This window comes from Eubalaena glacialis, chromosome 17 (genome assembly GCF_028564815.1).
Source record: "Eubalaena glacialis isolate mEubGla1 chromosome 17, mEubGla1.1.hap2.+ XY, whole genome shotgun sequence".
Taxonomy (NCBI): Eukaryota; Metazoa; Chordata; class Mammalia; order Artiodactyla; family Balaenidae; genus Eubalaena; species Eubalaena glacialis.
Window position 1 is genome coordinate 73437487 of NC_083732.1, and position 21951 is coordinate 73459437.

Here is a 21951-nt window from a genome sequence, read left to right on the forward strand (position 1 = left end):
TGCCAACGGTTTTTGAGCACTTGCTGTGTGCTCAGTGTGCCAGGCACTATTCCAGCTGCTTTTTATATTGTCTCATTTGAGTCTCATCACAACCCCAGAGCTGTGTATTATTTGTAGCCTCTTTCACATGTGAGGAAAGTGAGTGCAGAGAAATGAAGTAATGGCTCCAGTCACAGTTCTAGTAAAGGTCTGGGATTTTAACCCAGGCAGTTTGCTGTGCTCTTAATCACTGTGCTGAACTGCTGTACTGAAGTGGTAAGTGCTTGATAGGGAATAGTGTCAAGATCAAGGGAAATACTATTCCCAGTGGTCAGACCACATTTGCTGTAAGCTTTATACATTTTAGAAGGGATGTTGATTTAGGGGAAAGAGGTGGAATAGCAGACGAGGTGCCTAGAGACAAGTCATATCCCTGTGGCTGAAGGAATTAAGTGAGCGTGTGGATTTTTCTTTAGTTGGCATTTTGTTTTACTTCCGAGGACAGAGTAAATCCAGTGAGTGCAAGGCTTAGAAATTCTGCTTCAGTGCATTTACTTCCGAGCAGAGATGTCAGACTGTGTCATAAGATAGTGATCTTCTTGTCAGTGATAATAATCCTGTGGCATGTGAATAAACTTCTGATTTGAGAGATCCAGAATCAGCAAATGGATCAGATTCCAATGCAGAGAAGATGGGTAAATATTAGTATTTATTAGTGAGCACATTACTTGCCAGCAAGTATTGGCACTTAAAATTGCTTTGTTGTATGAGTTCTGTTGGTAGCATATTTGGCACCTTAATTGATGGTTGTGTGTGGCTTTTTTTGTTTGAATTCTAGAGTAAAAAATGAAAAAAATATGTAGTTCATTCAACTAATGACATATAATCATTGGTTTAAACATGAATAGATTTCAGGAAACTTATCAGTTAATTTGGACAGAACCTAATTGAAAATATTTTGCTTTTCCTAGATATGCACTTTGCCCGAGAAATGCGCTATTGATAAGATCATTGATGCAGGCCCTCAACTCTCTGGATCACTAGATTACAATGTAGTACATAGTAAGTGGTTAGTAGAAATGGTCTTTTGTCAACATGAAAAATTATTTTAAGCCATCAACAATTTATAGCAATTATTTATCAATTAGGTAAGAACAGTAATATTTCCTAAGGCATGTTATTGTTTGAAATGTGACCTTAGTCCATTGTTTTCCAGTGTGGCTATAATTAGTCACATAGATTAGAAATTTATACAGGTGAATCATACGAAAAATTTTACAGTTCTGAGCATTTGAGGGAAACCAAGATTTGAAAGCTTTGATATAATTTTTTTTTCTTCTGTCTTAACTTTTTTCCTTTTCATATACCATTAAGTTGTAAGAATCTTTACAGAAAATCAGGAATAAAGTTTTTATTTTATTTTATTTTTTTAAATTACAGTGTTTACTGGTTCATCTAAAATAAGATACTTTTGCTTCTGTAGGTTTATATAACAAAGGATTTATTTATTTGGATGTACCAATATCTGATGACAGTTGTATAGCAGGTAAATATGTGCTAATATTTCTCAATGTTTTTTGAATGGCTGCTAGGTGCTGGGCACTGTGTGTCACCCTATTAAGTTAGACACCTATCATTCTGGGATCTTTGATGTTAGAATGTTTCAAAGAAAAACATTTCTTCCTCATTACGTTGCAACTCATGAGGTGGTTTTAGTTAAATTCCTTTCATTTTTATCTTTTGTTGGTGTAAGCACTGTATTAAAATAGTAGAAATCTGAGATAAATTTCTCACAATCCTAAATCAAACCAGTGTTTTTATAAATTTATGTCACCTTTTAAACCTTGTTCAGTGCATAAGTTTCTACATATATTCAGTAATATCATAGAATTATATGTTCTTCATTTTACATTATTTATTTATTTATTTGTTTATTCATTTATGGCTGCGTTGGGTCTTCGTTGCTGCGCGTGGGCTTTCTCTAGTTGCGGCGAGCAGGGGCTACTCTTTGTTGCGGTGCGTGGGCTTCTCATTGTGGTGGCTTCTCTTTGTTGTGGAGCACGGGCTCTAGGCGCGCGGGCTTCAGTAGTTGTAGCACACGGGCTCAGTAGTTGTGGCTCGTGGGCTCTAGAGCACAGGCTCAGTAGTTGTGGCGCACGGGCTTAGTTGCTCTGCAGCATGTGGGATCTTCCCAGACCAGGGCTCGAACCCGTGTCCCCTGCATTGGCAGGTGGATTCTTAACCACTGAACCACCAGGGAAGTCCTTGTTCTTCATTTTTACCTGACATATCTGTGTCTTATATTTTCATGTCACTACCATCTTTTTTATCTTTATCTCTTCCTCCCTTCCTCTTCACCCACCTCTCCAAGTTAAATCAATATTAAGACCCTTGTATATTTCAATTTAGTAAACCATTCCCCTATTGCTGGTTGTTTAGATCATTTCCTTTTTTAAATATTTTATTCTTTTTTATTTTATTTATTTATTTTTTTGCCTCAGTGGTGATGTGGTTAACATTCTTGGACACATCCTTGGCTTTTTTTCCCCTCTAGATTAGATTTCTCACCAATTTGTAGAAGCACTTGTTATATTAAGGTTATGTATTATAAGTGTGTTTTGCATCATATCTTTTAGGTATTATTCTTGTTTGTGATATCTTTTACCATTCTAAAATATTGTGTAATCAAATATGAAGTGTCAAAAAATTCCAGGGACCTTACTGTTAACAAATGAGTGTTAGGGCTTTTTACAAAAATACTCCCACATACCAGGTTATCATAGTCTAGTGTGTCCTGACCTTTATTTTTTATTTGTGTTACCATGTGTTTATGGCCAGGCCTTCCTTGTCTTTTTTTTTTCTATAACTTTCTTTGCTATTTCCAGGTATTTTTCTTTATTTTTATTTTTGTTAATGTATTTTTTGAGTAGGCAGTAATTATGATTATAAAATACTAAATCTACAGAAGAGTACAAAAAGTCTGCTTCCCATGCCTGCCCCTAACCACTCAGTTCCTCTCTCAGCCGCCACTAAGTTTCCTGTATATTCTTCCAAAAACATACTATGCACATAGGCTTATATGTATATATCCTTTTTTGTGTGGTTTTATTCTTACGCAGATGGTGTATCCAGCTCATACTTTGCTTTTTTAACTTAATATATTATACATTGAGACTATTCCATATCTCTTTATGTAGAGTTGCCTCATTCTTTTTGCCTAGATGTAAATTGTGTATTTCTAACCTTTTAGTGCTTTGGTTTCTTCATCTCTAAGATAGGGTATAGTTTTGAACAACTCTTAACATTAAGAGGATTAAGTGAAATTGTATATATAAAGTAGCTAGTCGTATAGTCTGGCACTTAGTAAGCGTTCAGTAAATGTTTACACTTCTTATTCACACAGCTGATAGTGTAGGAAAAGAATTATATAAAAAAATGGGATTACTAAAGTATTTCTAAAAAGAAACCTTTGATCCTTAACAGTCCTTGGATGATTGGAAATATGGGTAGCACTAAATCAGAAAATGACATGAGCCAGAGCTGTGAAGTAGATAGCCTATCCTGATGTATACATTGTGGTTCTTCACAGTGCCTTCGTTTTGACCACTTGAGTTTTGTCTTATAACTCTCTGTTGGGAATAATTTAGGTTTTGGGTGCAATTAGGTGGTGTTAGGGTTAGAGGACACAGGGACACCCAAATCCTGCTATGGCCTAGGCACACGCCTCTTCCCACGATGTTTTCAAGGGAAGTGTGCCCACAGGGGAGAATGGCAGAGGAAAACATAGTGCTTCTTTATTGTTGGTCAGGCAGAGCACTCTAGTAAAGTGGGTTAGAGCATCTGGACCAAAGAGATGGAGAGAAGTGAGTATGAATAAACAAGTGGGGAGCATCGATCGGGCAGCCTCTTGTGCGGAAGGTCTTGACCCTCTTCCCATCGAGGAGGTTACGGAATAGAAAGCCCCAAAGAGCAAATTATACCAGTGATAAACGTGGCAGTCACGCAGATGAATTTCCCCTTTTCTCAGGATGGAGCAGGGATGATGGGAGAGGGCAGAGAGTCAATACCTTCTGTCCACCTGGTTTTGGATAGCATGGTAACTTGCAGTTCTTGCTTCTCTGCTTTAGACCAGCCACCTGCTGCCTAAGACGCATCAGAAACACACCCTTGGCAGGCTTCCCCATTCTGAAGCAGCGCCGGCACCCCTGCCTTTCTACCAAGTCCATGCCTCTAGCACTTCTCTGCCTCAGTAATGCTGAGAGGTCCATGGGGATGAAATTACTCTTTGTAGGATTTATGCTCTGCCATAAGAGTCCACTCTGTGTAGACAGCATTGCATATGACCTTACTTTGGGAGTTTTAGGAAAACTTGCTATGGAGTTGGTAAAATGAATCAAAAGCTGAATTCAGTCCCTAAGTTGGAGGTCTCTTTTCAGTTAGATATTTGAATTAAACTTTCTTGTTTTGCAAAATTATGTCACTGAGAAAAGTCTGTTTTGTTTATTTTAGTTCCTCCTCTTGAAGGTTTTGTAATGAATCGAGTGCAAGGTGATTATTTTGAAACTCTCCTCTATAAGATATTTGTTTCAATAGATGAGCACACTAATGTTGCAGAGGTAAGTATGACAGCATCTTGTGAAAGAACTTAACCTCGAGATTATAAAATAAGTTTGTGTGCAGTAGATAAAATTATTTAATGATAAAATATTTTCAAAATCCACCCATGGTTAGATCTTGGACCATTAATATACTTAAGTTCACTATTCTTAAGTTACTTCCTGCATATGTATATTAAAATTTTTTTAGTTAATAGCTTATGAATGGGTTAAGTAACTTTATATGACTTTATAATAAAAGCATTGTAGACAATAGACTGATCTAGAAATTTTTTTATTTTGAATGAGACGAAATTAAAGGCTAAGTAATTCAGTTGTTATGGTCACTGCCTGGATTTGTACTCCTCTAAGTGTCTTAGAGATATGGAAAGAAAAAAATTCTGATTACAAAATTTATTCAGACTCAGTTATTAATAATTTAAATTTTTCTGATTATGGTTAAATTGTCTATTACAAGTGTGTAATATGCTTATGATTCTTAGAATGTAAAATATTTTTAAAATTTTATTTTCCAGCTTGCAAATGTTCTTGAGATAGACCTATCCCTGGTTAAGGTATGTAATTTTTATACTCTTTTCACTTGTGATAGGAATACTGAATGGATTATAGATTTTTGTCTTGATGCTGAGAAACGGAAGCAGTGAGATTCCTATTAGCTGTCAGAGGAAGTGTGCACAGTCGGGGTGCTTACAGAGATAGAGAAGAGCAAAATAAGAACCCTGAACCAGTATTCCATCCCAGGGAGTGAAAGCTGTACTCACACATCTGTGCCCAGCAGGAAGCAGCCTGACCGGTGTCTTGTAGTGAAGTCACAGTATCTTGTAATGAAGTCAGATAAAGCAACAACTACCGCTTCTTTGGGGGTGGATCTAGGGAGGCCCTGGCCAGACAGTTGGGAGCATTCCCTCTCCTACATATGTGAAGACCTTAGGGGAAGACCAGGCCTACTGAAAATTTTTTCTTCTCTTTATGGGATGAAAATGTTTGAGGCTCACTGTAAGCATAGTCCATAACAATTTTTTCTCTACAAACATTCTGAAGTCTAGTTTATTTCAAATGTTCATTTCCTTTATATTCCTTTCAGAATGCTGTGTCAATGTACTGCCGATTGGGGTTTGCCCATAAGAAGGGACAAGTAATAAATTTGGATCAACTTCATTCATCGTGGAAGAATGTTCCATCCGTAAACAGATTAAAGTAACTCATTTATTTAGTAGGAGAGTTTCTTTTTGAAAAAAACATTGTTTTACATACAAAAATTTTACTTATTCAACCTGTCAACTGAGGTGAACCATATATTAGTGGTTGTTAATCTTGTGTGTGTGGTAATCTTTTTTAGAATCTGATGAAAACTAAAATGCTTTCCCCAGAGAAAAGCTCGTACAATATTTTACATATAATTTTTAAATGTTCTCAAATTTCCTGAAGCCTATCCATGGGTTTAGTTAAGAACCTTTTCTGTGTGTGCAGAGTATTTTGGGACTGTCTCTCAATTTTGGGCTTGAATGTAAGAGTGGATTTAGGTGGATGTTCATAATTTAAGTACTGACTTCAGTAGCTGTTTTTATATATGATCATTTATATGATTTTTAAAAAGTGAATGTATTCTTCATTAATAGGAATACTTTAGATCCACAAAAGATGCTCCTATCATGGGATGGTGGGGAAAGTAGGAGTCCTGTACAAGAAGCTTCATCGGCTACTGACACTGATACAAATAGTCAAGAAGATCCAGGTTAGCAGTAACTCAGTTTGAGTCTGTCTGTAGATAAGCCATGTGTCTGCACATACACTCATAAAGCAAACTCTACGGGCTTACAGTTATTTTGTAGTTTGTTCCGGATTTCAGTCATTCAAAAGTAGTCTTTGAGTACTTACCCATACGGTGGGCCTTGTGGTAGATCTTAGGGGTATAAAACTGACAAGAATATGGTAGTTTCCTTCTAAAAACTAAGTCTGGAGAGTATAACCATAAAAACCACAGTGTGAGAAGCATTATGGTGCTTGTGGAGAGCAAAGAGAAAGAGCCCTCTTTCTCCCTAGAGAGGTTTAGGAGCCTTCATGGAGAAGATGATTTTTGGGCTGAGAATGAATAAGAGCATGCCAGCTGGCGAGTGCAGGAAGGCCAGTGCTTGGGCTAAGCACAGAGGGAGGCAAAGCATAGTGGATGAGGGGGCTGCACATGGTTTTGTGTTGGGAGGGGAGAGGGGCACACAACATGGGCTTCTACTCCTACCCTAAGTAGCTCTGTTACCTGAGCCAGGTGACTTGTCTGTAGAGGTTAGGCTAGGTAGTCTTATTGATCTGACAGTGATCAAGTCTTGGTTTATTATTGGTTTTCAAAAAAATTTACTACAAAAGTGAGTGCCTTTAAAAAAAAATTTTTTTTTAACTTTAACTTTTTTTATCTCTATGTTGGAGATAGGTAGGATTGGGACTTCTTATGACTACAGTGTTGCCTATATTATGTACTTTCTGATTATTAAATAAAGCTGAAATGAAATACTTTCTCATTCCAAATGATAAGCAAAGAACAGTTTTCATTTACTTGATTTTTAAACTATGATTTTTTTTTCCCCCAACAGACACAGCCAGCATAAGCAGTTTGAGTTTGTCTACAGGATATACAAAGCGTATTGCATTCCTGTTTGACTCAACTCTTACTGCCTTTTTAATGATGGGAAACCTTTCACCAGTAAGTCAGATTCTTGTTTAAATATGAAAATGTTTAAAATAAAGATTAGATAAAAAATAATTCAGTGCTTTTATATCTTTTTTTAAGTACTAGATTTTTTCCGGAAAATGCAACTGCCTTTGTTTTATATTCCTTAGAGGAATGTCGGAACTTTTTAGTGAGGGCTACTTTTGTAATTAGAAAAATCAGCTCCTCACCCACCCTTAAGTTTAAATGTATTGGAAAGCATAATATAAATCTAAGATGTTTAGCATTCAAAGGGAAAACTACAACTTATTAATAATAGGCTCAAATAAGGTACATTTAGTTTTGTTTTTGTTTCTTTAATGCAGAACTTGAAAAGCCATGCAGTCACAATGTTCGAAGTTGGCAAACTCTCAGATGAGTCTCTGGACAGCTTTCTTATAGAACTAGAAAAGGTAAATCTAGATAGCTTATTATGGGATGTCAAGGCATTTGGAATCTTTTCTTGCTTGATAAAACATCAGTTATTGATTATGTAGATTTTTCGTATATTCTTTGTTCACTCCTACCTCATTCGTGCTTTAATACCGTGGCAGTCATTTAGGCTTAAACATATTGAGTGGATGAATGAATTTTGTGATTTAAAAACAGTGATTTGTCTACCTCATCTAAGCTGTTAGCATAATTTGATATAATGAAGAAACGGGGTACAGAAATCTTAAGTCTGTGTAATTTTTTAAATTGCACTTTTCTAAAATAGCCTTTAACTTTTTTTTTCAGTATGACTCTAAGATCTATTCTTAAGCAATTTTATTTGAAGTTTTTGTTCCACTTATCTTAAATCTGGAACAGTGTCCCTGGGTATCATATTTATGTCCACTCTCACTACCCCTTTTACCATCTTGAAGACTTCAGCCATATTTGTTCTTAACCATCTTTTTCCTCATGAGTACAGCCTAGTTTTCCTTAGCTCTAAATCTTGATTGCCCTTTTGGTGTTTTTCATTCCCTGTATATTTTATTCTGTCCTCTGCACTTCGTTATGCAAACAGTTTGTGTGCCTAATCTATTCTTTGACTAATAATTTTGGTAACTTTTGTGCTTTAGTGATTAACTCGTGTATGTTTAGAGAATTTTTTATGATTTTGTACTTCCTTTACATCTCAGAAAAAAAAAAGACTTACCATAACATTTTTTTCCACTCCTCCTTCTCCACAGGATTTTTACTTTTTTAGTGCCTGAGATAATCCTTGTTATTAATTTGTCTCTTTAACTTTTATCTTTATATTTTTATTATTTCCTCAATACTTTTAATATCATGTTTAACCCTATTTCTTATTGTGTATCATCTTTTGCCAGTAAATTTTTTATATTTAGCACATTTTAACATGTTTTCCTGATTTTTATTTTTTCTCACCTTAACTAGTGTTTTATCGTGTATAGCAAATTGGAAGATCCCTTTTACACTTTATATATCTGTATTCTTTTTTACCACGTAGTCATTCTTGGGAAAGCCCTTTAGTCTGAAGTTTAGTTTTTAAAAATAGTTTCTTAGCTATTTTTTAAGCTTCATCTTGATTAAACTTAATCAGTTGATCTTACTAATTTCATGCAAATCTAATTTAGTTATTTCCCCCTGTAGACCTTTCCTTCTGTTTTCTGTGTTGCTTCTGGAATGTGTATGTTTTTACATATTAAACAGGTGACTGACTCAGTGTCAGAAGAGCATACATGTAAACCCAGTGAAGGCAGGAGTTTTGTCCACCACTCTCTCCTTACATCCTAGAGAGGTCATAGCACATAATAGGGACTCAGTGAATCCTTGTTGAGTGATTTTAAGCTGTATGTTCAGCAGTGTTGAACAGCTGTGTTGAATCACGTACTCCATTGTTCCTTGCAAAATTGTGAACAGGGTGATAAGATAGTGGCATAATTGGTGACCATGGATTGGAGTACTTTTCTGGATAAAACAGAATATATAGATTGTAGAGTTTTTAAAGCACCTTATTTGAATCATATATGGAACATACAACGTATAATGGTACAATTTAGCATTACTTGGTTGCTGAAGTTGTTGGTTTTACATGCTGGGGTAATTTCTGTCATCTTCAAAGGTATAGTCACATGGAAGTCCAACCACGATTGGGGTTAATATTTGTTTCAAAATCGCCTGGGCAAATTTTTGATTTACTGATTTTAAATATCTTAATATCTCTACTGTATGGTTATATACTAGAATGAATGGCATGAGAGTGGTTTTTGTTGCAAAATTTGTTTTCTCTTGGTTTAGGTTCAGAGCACTGGTGAAGGAGAAGCACAGAGATACTTTGATCATGCACTCACTCTGAGAAACACAATATTGTTTCTGCGTCATAATAAAGATCTAGTTGCGCAAACTGCACAGCCAGACCAACCCAATTATGGTATGATAAAAATACTTGATTTTGAAGACATGATCCTGTGGAACTTCTTTCTAAGAAATTAAACAGGTCATGCTCACTTATTTAATCATCACTTATTTAGAACATTTTGTGTAGATAGCACATTGAATTTATAACTGTTGGCTTGTTCTGTGAATTTCTTTACTCGTCAGCTGTTCCTTATCTTACTTTACTGTTTCTCCTCTTTTATGTGCCACTGACTTTTGTAGTATCTAAATTTGTTTAGTTACCTACAAAAAGAGTTGGAGTGTTAATTTGTTTAAGTAGCTGGATGGGATATAGAATAGGCATCTGTTTTGAGAGATGGACAAATTCCAAAATTTATTTAGGAAGCATGAAATATCAAGAATGAAAGAGTCGTTATATAAAGATAATAAACAGGGTCTTCCTATTCAAATGCTGCTATAATATTTACTAAAGTATTTTACTTTAAAGAATAAAAAAGGGAACAGATAACCTCATTTCAAAGAGTTAAGGAAAGAAATGGAAGCGGTTTTAATCTATTGATGAACTCTAATGTGGCTCTTGCCCTAGTGTGCTCTCTCAGTTTCGTGATAGAAAGGGGTTCCTGAACTTTAGTTGAACTGATGGTATTAGCTCCTAAATTGTGGAATGACATGCAGGAATGTGTGTTTTTAAAAAGATGCAACAGCTTGGGCACCAGTGTAAGAGCATTACACTGTGAATGTAATTACATTGTGAAGTCTTTGGACATTCACAGGAGTTGCATTTTGGGACACTGTGAATTCTTAGCACCAGTATCACATTTAATTTCACTCATTCTTTCATTTACCTAAAAGTTCTATTTTCTGGCCAAGAACCATCATTTTCTTAGTCATATCCATTTTCGTTCTACTGCTTTCATCAGCATCTGGCTTTCTTTTCGGCTCAATTAAAAAAAATTTAGGGCAGAATCACATGTCACTTCACAAGAGTTGTTGCAGAGGAGAGGACAAAGATGCTGGGTAGTTTAGCTGAGTGAGGCTAGACACACTTAGTACCTAGTGACTCACTTCTTCAGCCTTGGGGTGTCTGGTTCAGAGTTGTGCTTTAGCAGTATTACAGATGCTTCCATGCTGGAGCTCTTTCTGAGGTTATTCATAAACATTTGAAACTGAGAATATTAGATCACCAGACACCAAGAGTCTAAAGCACTTATTGATAAGCATTTGTTGATAGTAACCATTTTTTGGTTACCAAATATTAGATCATGTGACCTAACAGTGAGTGGCACAGTCTTAAATATGTCTCTGGATGTACAAATCCTGGAATTTCTGGGACTTTTTAGTGACTTATAGAGATAATGGGTTAGAATATTTGAACTATTCTGTTATAGCCATCTTTTACTGCCCATCATAGAATCCAAGAATGTTAGTGCTAGTGACCAGCCAGGGGTAACTCAATTTATAGATAAAGAAATTGAAGCTTATCTTGGTTAAATCTCCTGCCCATTTAGTCATTAAAGCCCATATAATTAGTAAATGGAAAAGCTGGGGCTTGAATCCATGTCTCTTGAATTTTTTTCCTTTGCTCTGTTCCTTACATCATCTTCTCTTGAACACTAAGGTTTTTATTGATTTATTCATCAACAATTCGTTGTTTAATAGGTTGGGCTAAACTTTGTTTTTCACCATGAATAGTCTGTGTTTCATCAACTAAGTTAAATGGTAAACCTAAACCTATTCTGTGTGAAAGTAAAGTATAATTCTAACCTTTAAGGTATATTTAATAGTTGACTATTTCTGGAGCTTAGAATAATTGATGTGGCTCCAAAGTTAAAATGTGATTAACTCCTCCCTCCCCATGAGACCAAATGGGCAATTGTTTATGAAGTTTCATTCTTTTAACCAGACTTTCTTAACTGGGGCTCCTCATTAGAACCACAGAACACAGAAGATGATTTAAGTGACTATTTCTCAATTTTTCTTATAATGGTGTATAACTAGTACCATTCTAGATTCATAGAAAAGAAAGTCATTATTCCAGATAAAGAATAACTTTTTAGGGCATTAGGGCTTAATACTCTCCATGTTGAGAAAGGTAACTTTCTGTAGGTGCCAGGAGTGATAACTTAACCTTACTCCTTTTTAAACAAGAAATTCTATAGTATTGGTGTTCAAGCATCTTTTTTTGAGTAGCAAGAATTTTTTTTTTTATGTCACTAGTAATTTGTAGTTTGAGTGTATCATGTAGTACTTGGTACTCACTGTAAAGCAAAAAGCCTTCTGATACTGTCATAGAAGCAAACCTCTGATATGTGTGAAAAAGACTAGTTTCGTAGTAATCTTTTGGTTCTAGACAGCATGAGGCACTGCTTAAAAAACAGAAACAATGTGTGGTCTAACTTGTTTTCATTTTATAAGCATAATTTTTTTTTTCCAGGTATCTTTGTCTTTAAAAAGATATCTTTTCCCTAGGATCAGTACAAGTGAGACCTTAAAGCCACTGTTTGTAATTCGGCAGTCTCGTACTATGAAATGTTTAGAAATTAAACCTCATTTGTAGAAAAGCTATCACAGTTGTAAAAACCTTGTTCTAACTACCATCAACTCTTTAGACTTCCTTCCATATCCTAGTATTCATTAAATATTTTCTATACTTGGCATTGACAATGTCGAATTTTACCTGAAGCTTCTCACCCTTTTTGTATTTCAAAAAGGGGCTTACTGCAAGGACCCACCCTTTCTCATATAACTTAGCTAAGATCACAGGCACTCCCCTTGTTTATCTGTGAGAGGCCAGACACGGACAGACCCTCCAAATCCCCTTTATCTTTTTAGAGAGCAGTAGGACTGGTATTTTCCAGAAGGATTAAGAATGGGGACACTTAAAATCAGTTGCATGCTAAGTGAGTTCATGCTTTATGGACTAGTTTAGGCACATGTTTCTAAATGAGGAATTCTTGCCCCTCTGGTCAATTCAGAACTTGGCTGCAAAGTTTGTATAGAGATTGAAAATTGGGGGAGGGAAGGATACAGCTTTCCCAGGGCACTTAGGTTTTCATAAGATGCCACTGCCATGATGGAGAGGAAGTAAGATAAAGCAAACATATTTTTAAAGTATAAGGTTAGCCTGAAGAAACACCAGTAGACAGTTATCTTCCTGGACCAGAGAATAAAGACTTTTAGCTTTAAGTCTTAGAGAGTCTTATTGGTCTCCTAGGAAATAAAGTGCTTTTTAATAGAGATATTCTACCTTATTAAAAAAATTTAAATCTCAAGGCAGTTATCAGTGTTTCATCTTAGACTCTTTTTTTTCACATTGTCAGTCTTTCATTCTATGTATGTGGTTGATCATAATTCAGGTTTTCCTCTGGATCTCTTGCGCTGTGAAAGCCTTCTTGGGTTGGACCCTGCAACTTGCAGCAGAGTTCTAAACAAAAATTACACACTGCTTGTTTCCATGGCTCCTCTCACCAACGAAATCCGGCCTGTCAGCAGCTGCACGCCTCAGGTAAAGACTCACTGGGAAGCTCGCTCTGCCGCCATTTCATCCTTCCTCATGGCGACGTGAAGGAGAGGTTTATCAGTCTTACTGTATTACTTCTCAATTTGTAGATAACCAGATATTAAAATCATCAACTCAGAAAGCAGTTTTGTATTTTTTGCTGTTGTAAGATGTTATGTTCAGTTTGTGAGGTATAATTGGTACATTTTATGTATGTATTATCTAGTGACTAGTGACACAATTAGGAAAAATGAAATATTTTTGGAAGTGGGGCTGTGATGCTAAATAAGCTGAAAAGAAAAGATTATGCTTGAAAGCTAGAACTCTAGTTATCTTTAAAATCGTGAAAATGACTTCTGGTCTTTTAGTTTTTAAAAATAGATCAGTTGCGTTTGTATACTTAGCAAGGCCATTGTGACATGTACCGTTTTCAAAGAGTGAGGTTTGTGCTCTATTCTTCAGTGCTGCATCCTTCCTGGTTCCCTAGATGTGCTAGGTTTAATGGTGTAGAACAAAGGAAGGGATTCTTGTACCAGGATGATTTTGTTGCCTGTGCTGATCTAGCTGCCTCAGTGCGCCCACTCCCCCCTTACCCCAGTTTTGTCCTCTGTTTGTCCTCTGTTCATTCAGGAATGATTGTAGATTTGCAGCCCCCCCAACACACACACGCGCTCACACACTCACACACACACGCGCACACACACACACTTCCTTCTGTTCTTTAACACAGCCTCTGGTCATAGCAGGAATCCATGAACTGAATGAATGGATGAATGGTAAGATGGATGGAAGGATAGATAGTCCCTTTTGAGAAAAATTATTAATGATTGTAACAACTAACACTTTGATACAGAGCTTGTTATGTGCTGCCAGGTACTATTTTAAACCTTTAACAATGTCCTTAAGAGATAAGTATTTTGTTGCCATGTTACAGATGAGCAAAATGAGGCACAAGAGCGCTTCAGTAACCTTAGGTGATAGGGCTGAGGGGGTGAAGCCAAGATTCAGACTTAGGCCACCTACTCCAGAGTCCATTCTCTTAATTACAGTGATAAGACCTGCTTTCTCAATTCCAGTGTAAGTTTGAAACTGTTTGAATGGATCCTTTAAAATTTATCTTCATAAGGATAATAGCAGTTAACACTTACATGAGGCATTAGCTTTAAGAATATACTTGGTCATTTGTGAAATTTGGCTTCAGATAAGTATTTACAACTTTATCTTACCTGTTTTATGATTTTAGCATATTGGACCAGCTATCCCAGAAGTCAGTTCTGTCTGGTTTAAACTGTACATTTACCATATCACCAGGCAAGGACCACCATCTCTTTTGCTGTCCAAAGGTACAAGACTTCGAAAACTGCCAGATATATTCCAGGTATGTTGATTGAGGTTTTTTTAAAAATCATTTTTAAGGAGGATAGAAACTGGTAAGCAGTATTATAGATAACTTTCTTAAATTTTTTTTTGTTAGTTTCTAAATGCCATGCTGTGTTTTATTCATTTCTTTCCCATAGGGTTATGATCGATTACTAATAACTTCTTGGGGTCATGATCCTGGGGTTGTTCCTACATCAAATGTGCTCACGATGTTGAACGATGCCCTAACACATTCGGCGGTTTTGATTCAGGTACAGTTAGCTTATTTGAAACAGTCAGTTTTGGATTTTTATTTTAAAGATCATAATTTGTCTAGCTTTCTGCTGAGTCGCAATCAGACATCAGTAATTTGACATTTGTAAAACTGAAATGTAAGGAAACAGAGATCTGCGTTTTAGTCCTGGCCTTTGTCTAGCAGCTTGGAAGTGGTGGAAACAGCATAGGCTTTGAAGTTAGACCGAACTTTGAGTTTCAGCCTCATCTTTTGCTGCCTGTGTGGCCCTATTTTTTTTTTTAATAGTAGCCTTGAAATAGAGATGCAGTTCACATACTTTATTCCCCAATTGAATTCTGTGATTCAGTGGTTTTAGTGTATTCACAGATGTCTACAGTCAGCACCACACTCAATTTTACAACATTTTCCTGGACCTTTAGTTCTCACTCCCCTATTCCACTTTCACCCCCCCGCCCCAGCTCTAACAACACTAATGTACTTGCTGCCTCCCTAGAATGCCTATTTGGGGCATTTCAGATACATGGAATCATATAATATGTAGTCTTTTGTGACTGGCTTCTTTCCTGTTGTCAAGGTTCATCATGTAGCATGAGTACTGCATTCCTTTTTATGGCCAAATAATATCCCCTTGTATGATGAAACGCATTTTGTTTATCCGTTCATCAGTTGATGGACATTTGGATTGCTTCTACCTTTTGGCTATTATGAATAATAATAATCACTGTTATAAACATTTATGTACAGGTTTTTGTGTGGACATGTTGTCATTTCTTTTGAGTATATCCCTAGGAGTGGAAATGCTGAGTCATATGGTAACTCTGTTTAACTATTTAAGGAACTGCACCATTTTACAGTCCCTCCAGCACTTGGTATTATCTGATTTTTTTTATTATAGCCACCCCAGCAGGTGTGAAGTGGTGTGTAACATTTTAGAGATACTCCTCTTATACTTAGTTTCCCATCTGCAAAATGGAGATGGTAATATCTACTGTGTAACAACAAAAAATAATAGTGACAGCTAATGCCAAGGTAAGCATTTTTAGCCTTAGGATTGTTGAGAGAATGAAATGAGAAGGTGTGTATGAAGTGTGTAGCACACTTTCTGGTATGTAATAGGTTCTTTGTAAAGATTTCTTTAATTCATTGAACTAACAATTGTACTCGCCATATTCTGTACTAATTAATGTGCATATACAAATAAGATGTGGTCCCTGTCTTCAAGAAACTTAAAGTCTGGTGGGTAAAGTTGCATAAGCAGTCACTTCCATTTTTTTGCTGAGTGCTGAAGAGAGTTATACATATACAGTGCAAGCATTAAAGAGAAGTAGTATCCTTCTAGCCTTGGGGCAAGGACAAAGGCTTAGGGAAAGCTCCTTAGAGAAAATGAGACCCAGGCTAAATAGAAAAGGCTGATTTAGAGGAGAGTGAGGCCAGGCAGAGTGGTCAGCATGAATAAATCTCTGGGTAGAGATTTTTTTTCTTTTTCTTCGTAACTATTTCCCTGGTGCCCAAAAATAGTGCCTGACTCGTAGAAGTTGCTCAGTGAGTGTTTGTTGAATAAATAGGAATACGAAGTGGGAGCGTGTGCTAGGGCCTGTAAGCTGTTATGTAATTTTGAGGGGTGAGCTGAAGTATGATGGGATGGTGGTCAGAGATGAGTCTGGAGAAGTAGGCAGGCCCAGAGGGCAGTGGACCTTAACTGTCCCACTGTAGTGCTTAGAATTTCCCCTTTAGATTGATGGCAGCCAGTAAAGGGTGCTGAGCAGGGGATTAACATGGTCAGTTTTGATTTGGAAGATCAGCCTGAAGACTGTTGAGAATGGCTGGGTGGGAGAAGACAGGATTAGGAGTCAGTGTTGGAGACCAGATAAGAGATGAGGACAGCGTAGGTCACGGAAGTGGTAATAAGAATGAAAAGGAAGAATTATTACAAATATAAAATAAATAGAATTGATCAGATGTCTGAGATGGATGTGGGAAGAGGAAGAATGATTCCTGAGGTACTTGGCTTTTGAAAGTGGAAGAGTGATGATATCACACAGAGCCGGTTTATGGGGGCAGATGAGGTGGTGTGTTTTGGGCCTGTGGGACGTTTGGGTGGTGGAGATATTTAGGAGGTAATTGAAAATATTCTGAAATTTGAATGAGAGGTTGAACAGGAGAGATTGACTTGAGTGTCAGCATCAGCACGTGGATGGTAGTAGAAACCGTGAGACGATGCATTAGCCAGCCAGGGCAGACATGAAGTAGGGGTTGGGGGAAGATACACAGTAGAATGGGTTAGATGTGGACTGAAGGGTCAGTCTGCCTGAATTCACATCTTGATTCCACTACTTATTGGCAACGTTGGGCAAGATAAATAACCTCCTTGAACTTCAGTGACTTCACCTGCAAATTGGAGATAATAAAATTTCTTATCTTTATACGGTTGTTGAAAAGAATGACTGAAATGGATGATCTACGTAAAAATGCTTTATACCTTTGTTTAGCGCACCGGAAGATCTCAAAAAATGTTCGCTGTGGTGGCAGTGGTGGTGGGAGTTGAGTGATAGGAGTTTTAAAGTGTTGTTAAGGAGTTCTGCCTTTGCTAAAAAAGAATGCCTCTTTTATTACATTTTATGGAAAAATTCACCTTGCTGGAACTTAAAACACAACAAAATTAAGATTTTGATTAGGGCTTCCCTGGTGGCGCAGTGGTTGAGAATCTGCCTGCCAATGCGGGGGACACGGGTTCGAGCCCTGGTCTGGGAAGATCCCACATGCCGCGGAGCGACTAAGCCCGTGAGCCATAACTACTGAGCCTGCGCGTCTGGAGCCTGTGCTCCACAACGGGAGAGGCCGCGACAGTGAGAGGCCCGCGCACGGCGATGAAGAGTGGCCCCCGCTCGCCACAACTGGAGAAAGCCCTCGCACAGAAACGAAGACCCAACACAGCCAAAAATAAATATAAATAAATAAATTAATTTAAAAAAAAAAAGAAAGGTTTAAAAAAAAAAAAAAGATTTTGATTAAAACCATGCTTTTATAATAGCCATCTTGTTTAGGGTTGAAATCATAAATGTATCAATGGAATAGAAGCAAGATGTCAGAAATATACTCAAGTTGTTATATGAACCAAATAAATGCATGTGATTTTTTTCCCTGAAATTATTTTTTTTCTTTTATGTCATGGTATCTTGAATTTGAATAATGTATGGGTCTCTTTTAAAGGGAAAAAATGTATAGATCCCCAGTGTTAAATTTTCTATTATAACAATTCGAAATACATATAAACATAAAATTAAATTCCTCATGCTTATCATTCTTACACAACTGTAAAACCAAAATGAATTTAGGAATTAAATACAAAAGACTAACAAAATTTAAATGAACAACATTAATTGAGTGTGATGGATGAAAGTAAATTATTATTTGTAATGTGGGACTGACGTGGTTAGACTCATAGACTTTTTTCAATTTAACTTTTGATAGAAATTCACATGATTCAAAAATAAAACACTATTAAAAGATGCACAGAGAAAAGTATCACTGCCCTTCTAACACTCTACCCAGTGCCCACTCCCTAACTCTCCTCCAAATCAGACAACCACATTAGTTTTTGCTGTACCCTTCTAGAATTTCTTTATGCATATGCAAGCGGTTACACACTGAGATGCCCCATGCTTTTTCCACTTAGCAGTTGTAACTTTCACTTTATAGAGAGCTTGCTCTTTTTTGCAGCTGCATTGAAAATACATACATTAATTTATTTAATCAGTCCCCTGACAGGCATTTTGGTTGTTTCCAATCGTATATAATTACGATGTTGCAGCAAGTAATTTTCAATATGTGTCATTCAGTGCAGGTTTTTGAGATTTACATTCCTAGTCCATGGCATGCCAGGTGATCATGGGGATCCTCCCACCACTTTTCTCTCTCAGCACTACAGCTAACCCTTGTGTGAGTGCACTTGATCTCATTCAGGCTTCACTTGGCTGACACCAGATTTACCTGTTTTTTCATTAGCCCATACACTCAATTTGAGACACATTGCCTTAATAGGTTAATATAGACTTAAGATTGTCTTTACTTGCTGGAGAAAAATAGAAAATTGTTGAGAGCATTTTGATGGAGTATTAATGTGGAATACACCATCACGAGGCACAGTCTTGTTTATCGTTTGAGTATCTACTATTGGAAATACAGGTTTTGCGTATACCTTTCAACTTGTGTTTTTTCGTGTTTAGGGACATGGTTTGCATGGGATAGGAGAAACTGTCCACATACCTTTCCCATTTGATGAGACAGAACTACGAGGAGGTACCTTAATTTTGAGTTGTATCCATTTGACTTCTTTATGATTAATCTTGTCCACAATTTGGTGGAAACATAGCAGGAAGTAAATTCTTAAAATTTTTAAGTTCTAGGGTCTTAAAACTATTCTGCTTTTAAAGAGTATTGGCAAAAGGTAGTTTTCTGTCATGTGCCTGTTCCTACAAAGAACTAATAGAATAAGACTCATTTAGAACCCAGGCCTAGAAGGAATACTAGTCTGTCTTGGAGATGAAGAGACTAAGTAGGTAGCTACGTAGATGGAAGACTAGGTTTTCTGTATGTTTGGCCTTTTAGTTTCCTTTTATTGTTTATTTATTTGGAGGTTGGGGGAGAAGACAAGTCATAGGGAAGATTTTATGCTTAGAAAGTTGATGTTTTTTCCCCCAAGTGTTACATACTGGTTTTTTTCAGGGGCTTTTATGGACACTAATGAACATTTGTATACTAACTTACAGTTTACAGAGAACTTGCATGTATTTCCTGTTTCAGCATTTTTTTTTTTTTTACAGAAGCAAATTTAAAAAAAAAAACTTTTATTAATGGTCAATGTGTTTTGATTTAAGTTTGTGGTATAGTATTAGAAGTCCCGAATCTAGAGTCATTGTGTAGAGAAAATGAGAAAGCACTAATTTGCTTTTTAATTAATTAATTAAAATTTTTTTTACATTTTATTTTTCCTATTAGAGAGGACTTGAGTGAATAGCAAAGTTTGAGCTAAATTTAGCGGGTTGGAATGAAGGGTGAAAAGCCTGTTTAATGTTATCTCTTTTTAGAATTGTGAGCTACAATACATTTGGTGAAAGATGCTCGGAGAATTTCTATAAACGCAAATTCATTCTTCCTTTTGTTTAATATAAAAATACCTTTCCTCTATTGAATATTAAGAAAGTATGTATATTCAAAAGAAAAATACTCTCTGATTAAAACTTACGTATATTTATATAGCACTTGTGTTTCCTGCTCCATGCAAAACTTTCATTCTCTAATCTATTTTTCTTGTTCTTAGAATATTGCTTGGAATTTTAGAGAGCAGTGAATCGTTCAAGTAATTTAACTTAATTCATATAAGAACTTTTCTTCTAAAATGTTAGTCACCATTGCCCCTCCTCGCCCAAAGCAGGGAAAAGGAAGAAGATTTTTATAAGTATTTTTTCCTTTCCACATGGCTAGGCTGCAAAAGCCTCACATTTGAAATTGTGCTGTCTTTTGGCTGTTGTGAATAAATGTGTACAAAATTTGGAGAAGAGAGTTTTCTCTTCCAAAAAATAGCCCCTATTCAGAAATAAGTATTTCTCTGCAACTAAACTTTGCTAGTTAATTCTCTGATACTTTATAAATTCTATGGAAAAATTTATTGTTCACCAGAAGATACAGGATAGTGACAGCAGGATCTTAAAAATCACAAAATCTCAAGAACTGATTAAGAAATCTCTTGCCTTTGGAGATTACTGTGAATATTCTAAAAAAGAGGAATATTCATATTTGGTTATAGAGCATCTTTCTCTTTTGTAAGTTCACATATTTGTGAGAACGAGCTGATATTTAAATAATTTATTAGGGATATAATTTCAAGTACTTTGTTAGCTTTAGTTTCAATAAGAATACTTTTTACTTTTCTTAAATTAAAAAAAATATATGATGTGTATTTGATGCATTTCCTGGTAGAAACCCACTAAGTAAGTATTTGAGGCAGAATAGAACTACAAAGAGAAGCCTAGAGAATTTGCCACGGACTGACCCTATTTGATTACTTAGCAGGTCAGTTGTTTTGCTACATCAGTTGCCTTCTGAAGTCTGTAAATATGTTGTATGTGTACAGCATCCTTTTTCATCCACAGATATTTCTTCATTGGAATCAATCTTGATAAAATATAAAAGTAGTTCTAGAATTGTTTAATAAAAGGAAAGTATATTTAAGTTTTTGGTGTTTTGTTGTAAAACTGTTTACTTATAATGTGATGTCAACTCTTTGTTCTTAGAGTTTACGCGTGTCAGTATGGGTGTTCATAAAGCATTGCAGATGTTGAGGAACAAAGTGGACTTGCAGCATTTTTGTGGATATGTCACCATGTTGAATGCTTCTAGCCAACTTGCAAACAGAAAACTCAGTGATGCTTCTGATGAGAGAGGTTAGCCAATAGCTGGGGTCTTTGAATTAGGATAATTGGTACTGAGTTTATCACAAGCTTAATATTTAAAAAGCATGGGTACCTTTGTGGGGATGTTGACTTATTTAATACTTAATGTTTTTCCACTGAAAGATGAGAAAATATTCTGTGACATCATTGGGACAAATATCAATTGTTCAAATGGAGAAAATACTAAGAGCATAAGTAAAGAAGTGATGACCTGGGGTTGGAATACAGAATGGTTATTGGGTTTTAGCCCTTTACTGTCGTATTTATGTTTATAGGCTTTAAATTAAGTTCCTTTATGGGGTGATGGTTTCAAAACTTTAGTCTCTTTGTAAAATTGTTTTCAAACTAGAATGAGTAGTTTTTTCCTTTCAGCTTTCCTCTTTCTATCAAGGCACCATTGTCTTGTTATGCAGGCCTTAAAAATCATATCTTTATCTCATCCTTCTCCTTTCCCACTCAACCCAGTTAGTTTCCAAGTTCTGTGAATTAGTCTTTAGAAATGTCTCTTATATCCATTTCTTTCCCTCTCTCTTTAATTCTCTGTAACTGCCATTCTAGTCTGAGTTTTGATACTTTATACATGTTTTATTGCGACCATTTCCTGCTTAGCCTTCCTGGCCTCATTCTCTTCTTTCTGTCTCCAGCCTGTCCTGCATATTGACAACAGCTAATTTTCCTTAGATACGTTTTTCTTTCTAATTTAAAAATTCATTTTCAAATCACCTTCTCATAATTACTAATTG

At 36.2% G+C, this 21951-nt stretch overlaps 1 protein-coding gene across 4 annotated transcripts in view; it reads left to right on the forward strand.

Moving 5' to 3' along the window:
- FAM91A1 (family with sequence similarity 91 member A1) overlaps positions 1–21951 on the forward strand; it is a 41842-nt gene that overhangs the window by 11703 nt on the left and 8188 nt on the right. For 3 of the 4 annotated variants that reach the window (XM_061171831.1, XM_061171832.1, XM_061171833.1), the window contains 14 exons: positions 951–1041; positions 1463–1525; positions 4489–4595; positions 5111–5149; positions 5680–5792; positions 6215–6330; positions 7181–7290; positions 7623–7709; positions 9544–9676; positions 12999–13147; positions 14385–14519; positions 14659–14772; positions 18983–19055; positions 21050–21199. In XM_061171831.1, coding sequence (XP_061027814.1) covers positions 951–1041; positions 1463–1525; positions 4489–4595; positions 5111–5149; positions 5680–5792; positions 6215–6330; positions 7181–7290; positions 7623–7709; positions 9544–9676; positions 12999–13147; positions 14385–14519; positions 14659–14772; positions 18983–19055; positions 21050–21199 — 1480 coding nt within the window. The remainder of the gene's footprint in view (positions 1–950; positions 1042–1462; positions 1526–4488; positions 4596–5110; positions 5150–5679; positions 5793–6214; positions 6331–7180; positions 7291–7622; positions 7710–9543; positions 9677–12998; positions 13148–14384; positions 14520–14658; positions 14773–18982; positions 19056–21049; positions 21200–21951) is intronic. The other variant, XM_061171834.1, reaches the window with a different exon arrangement.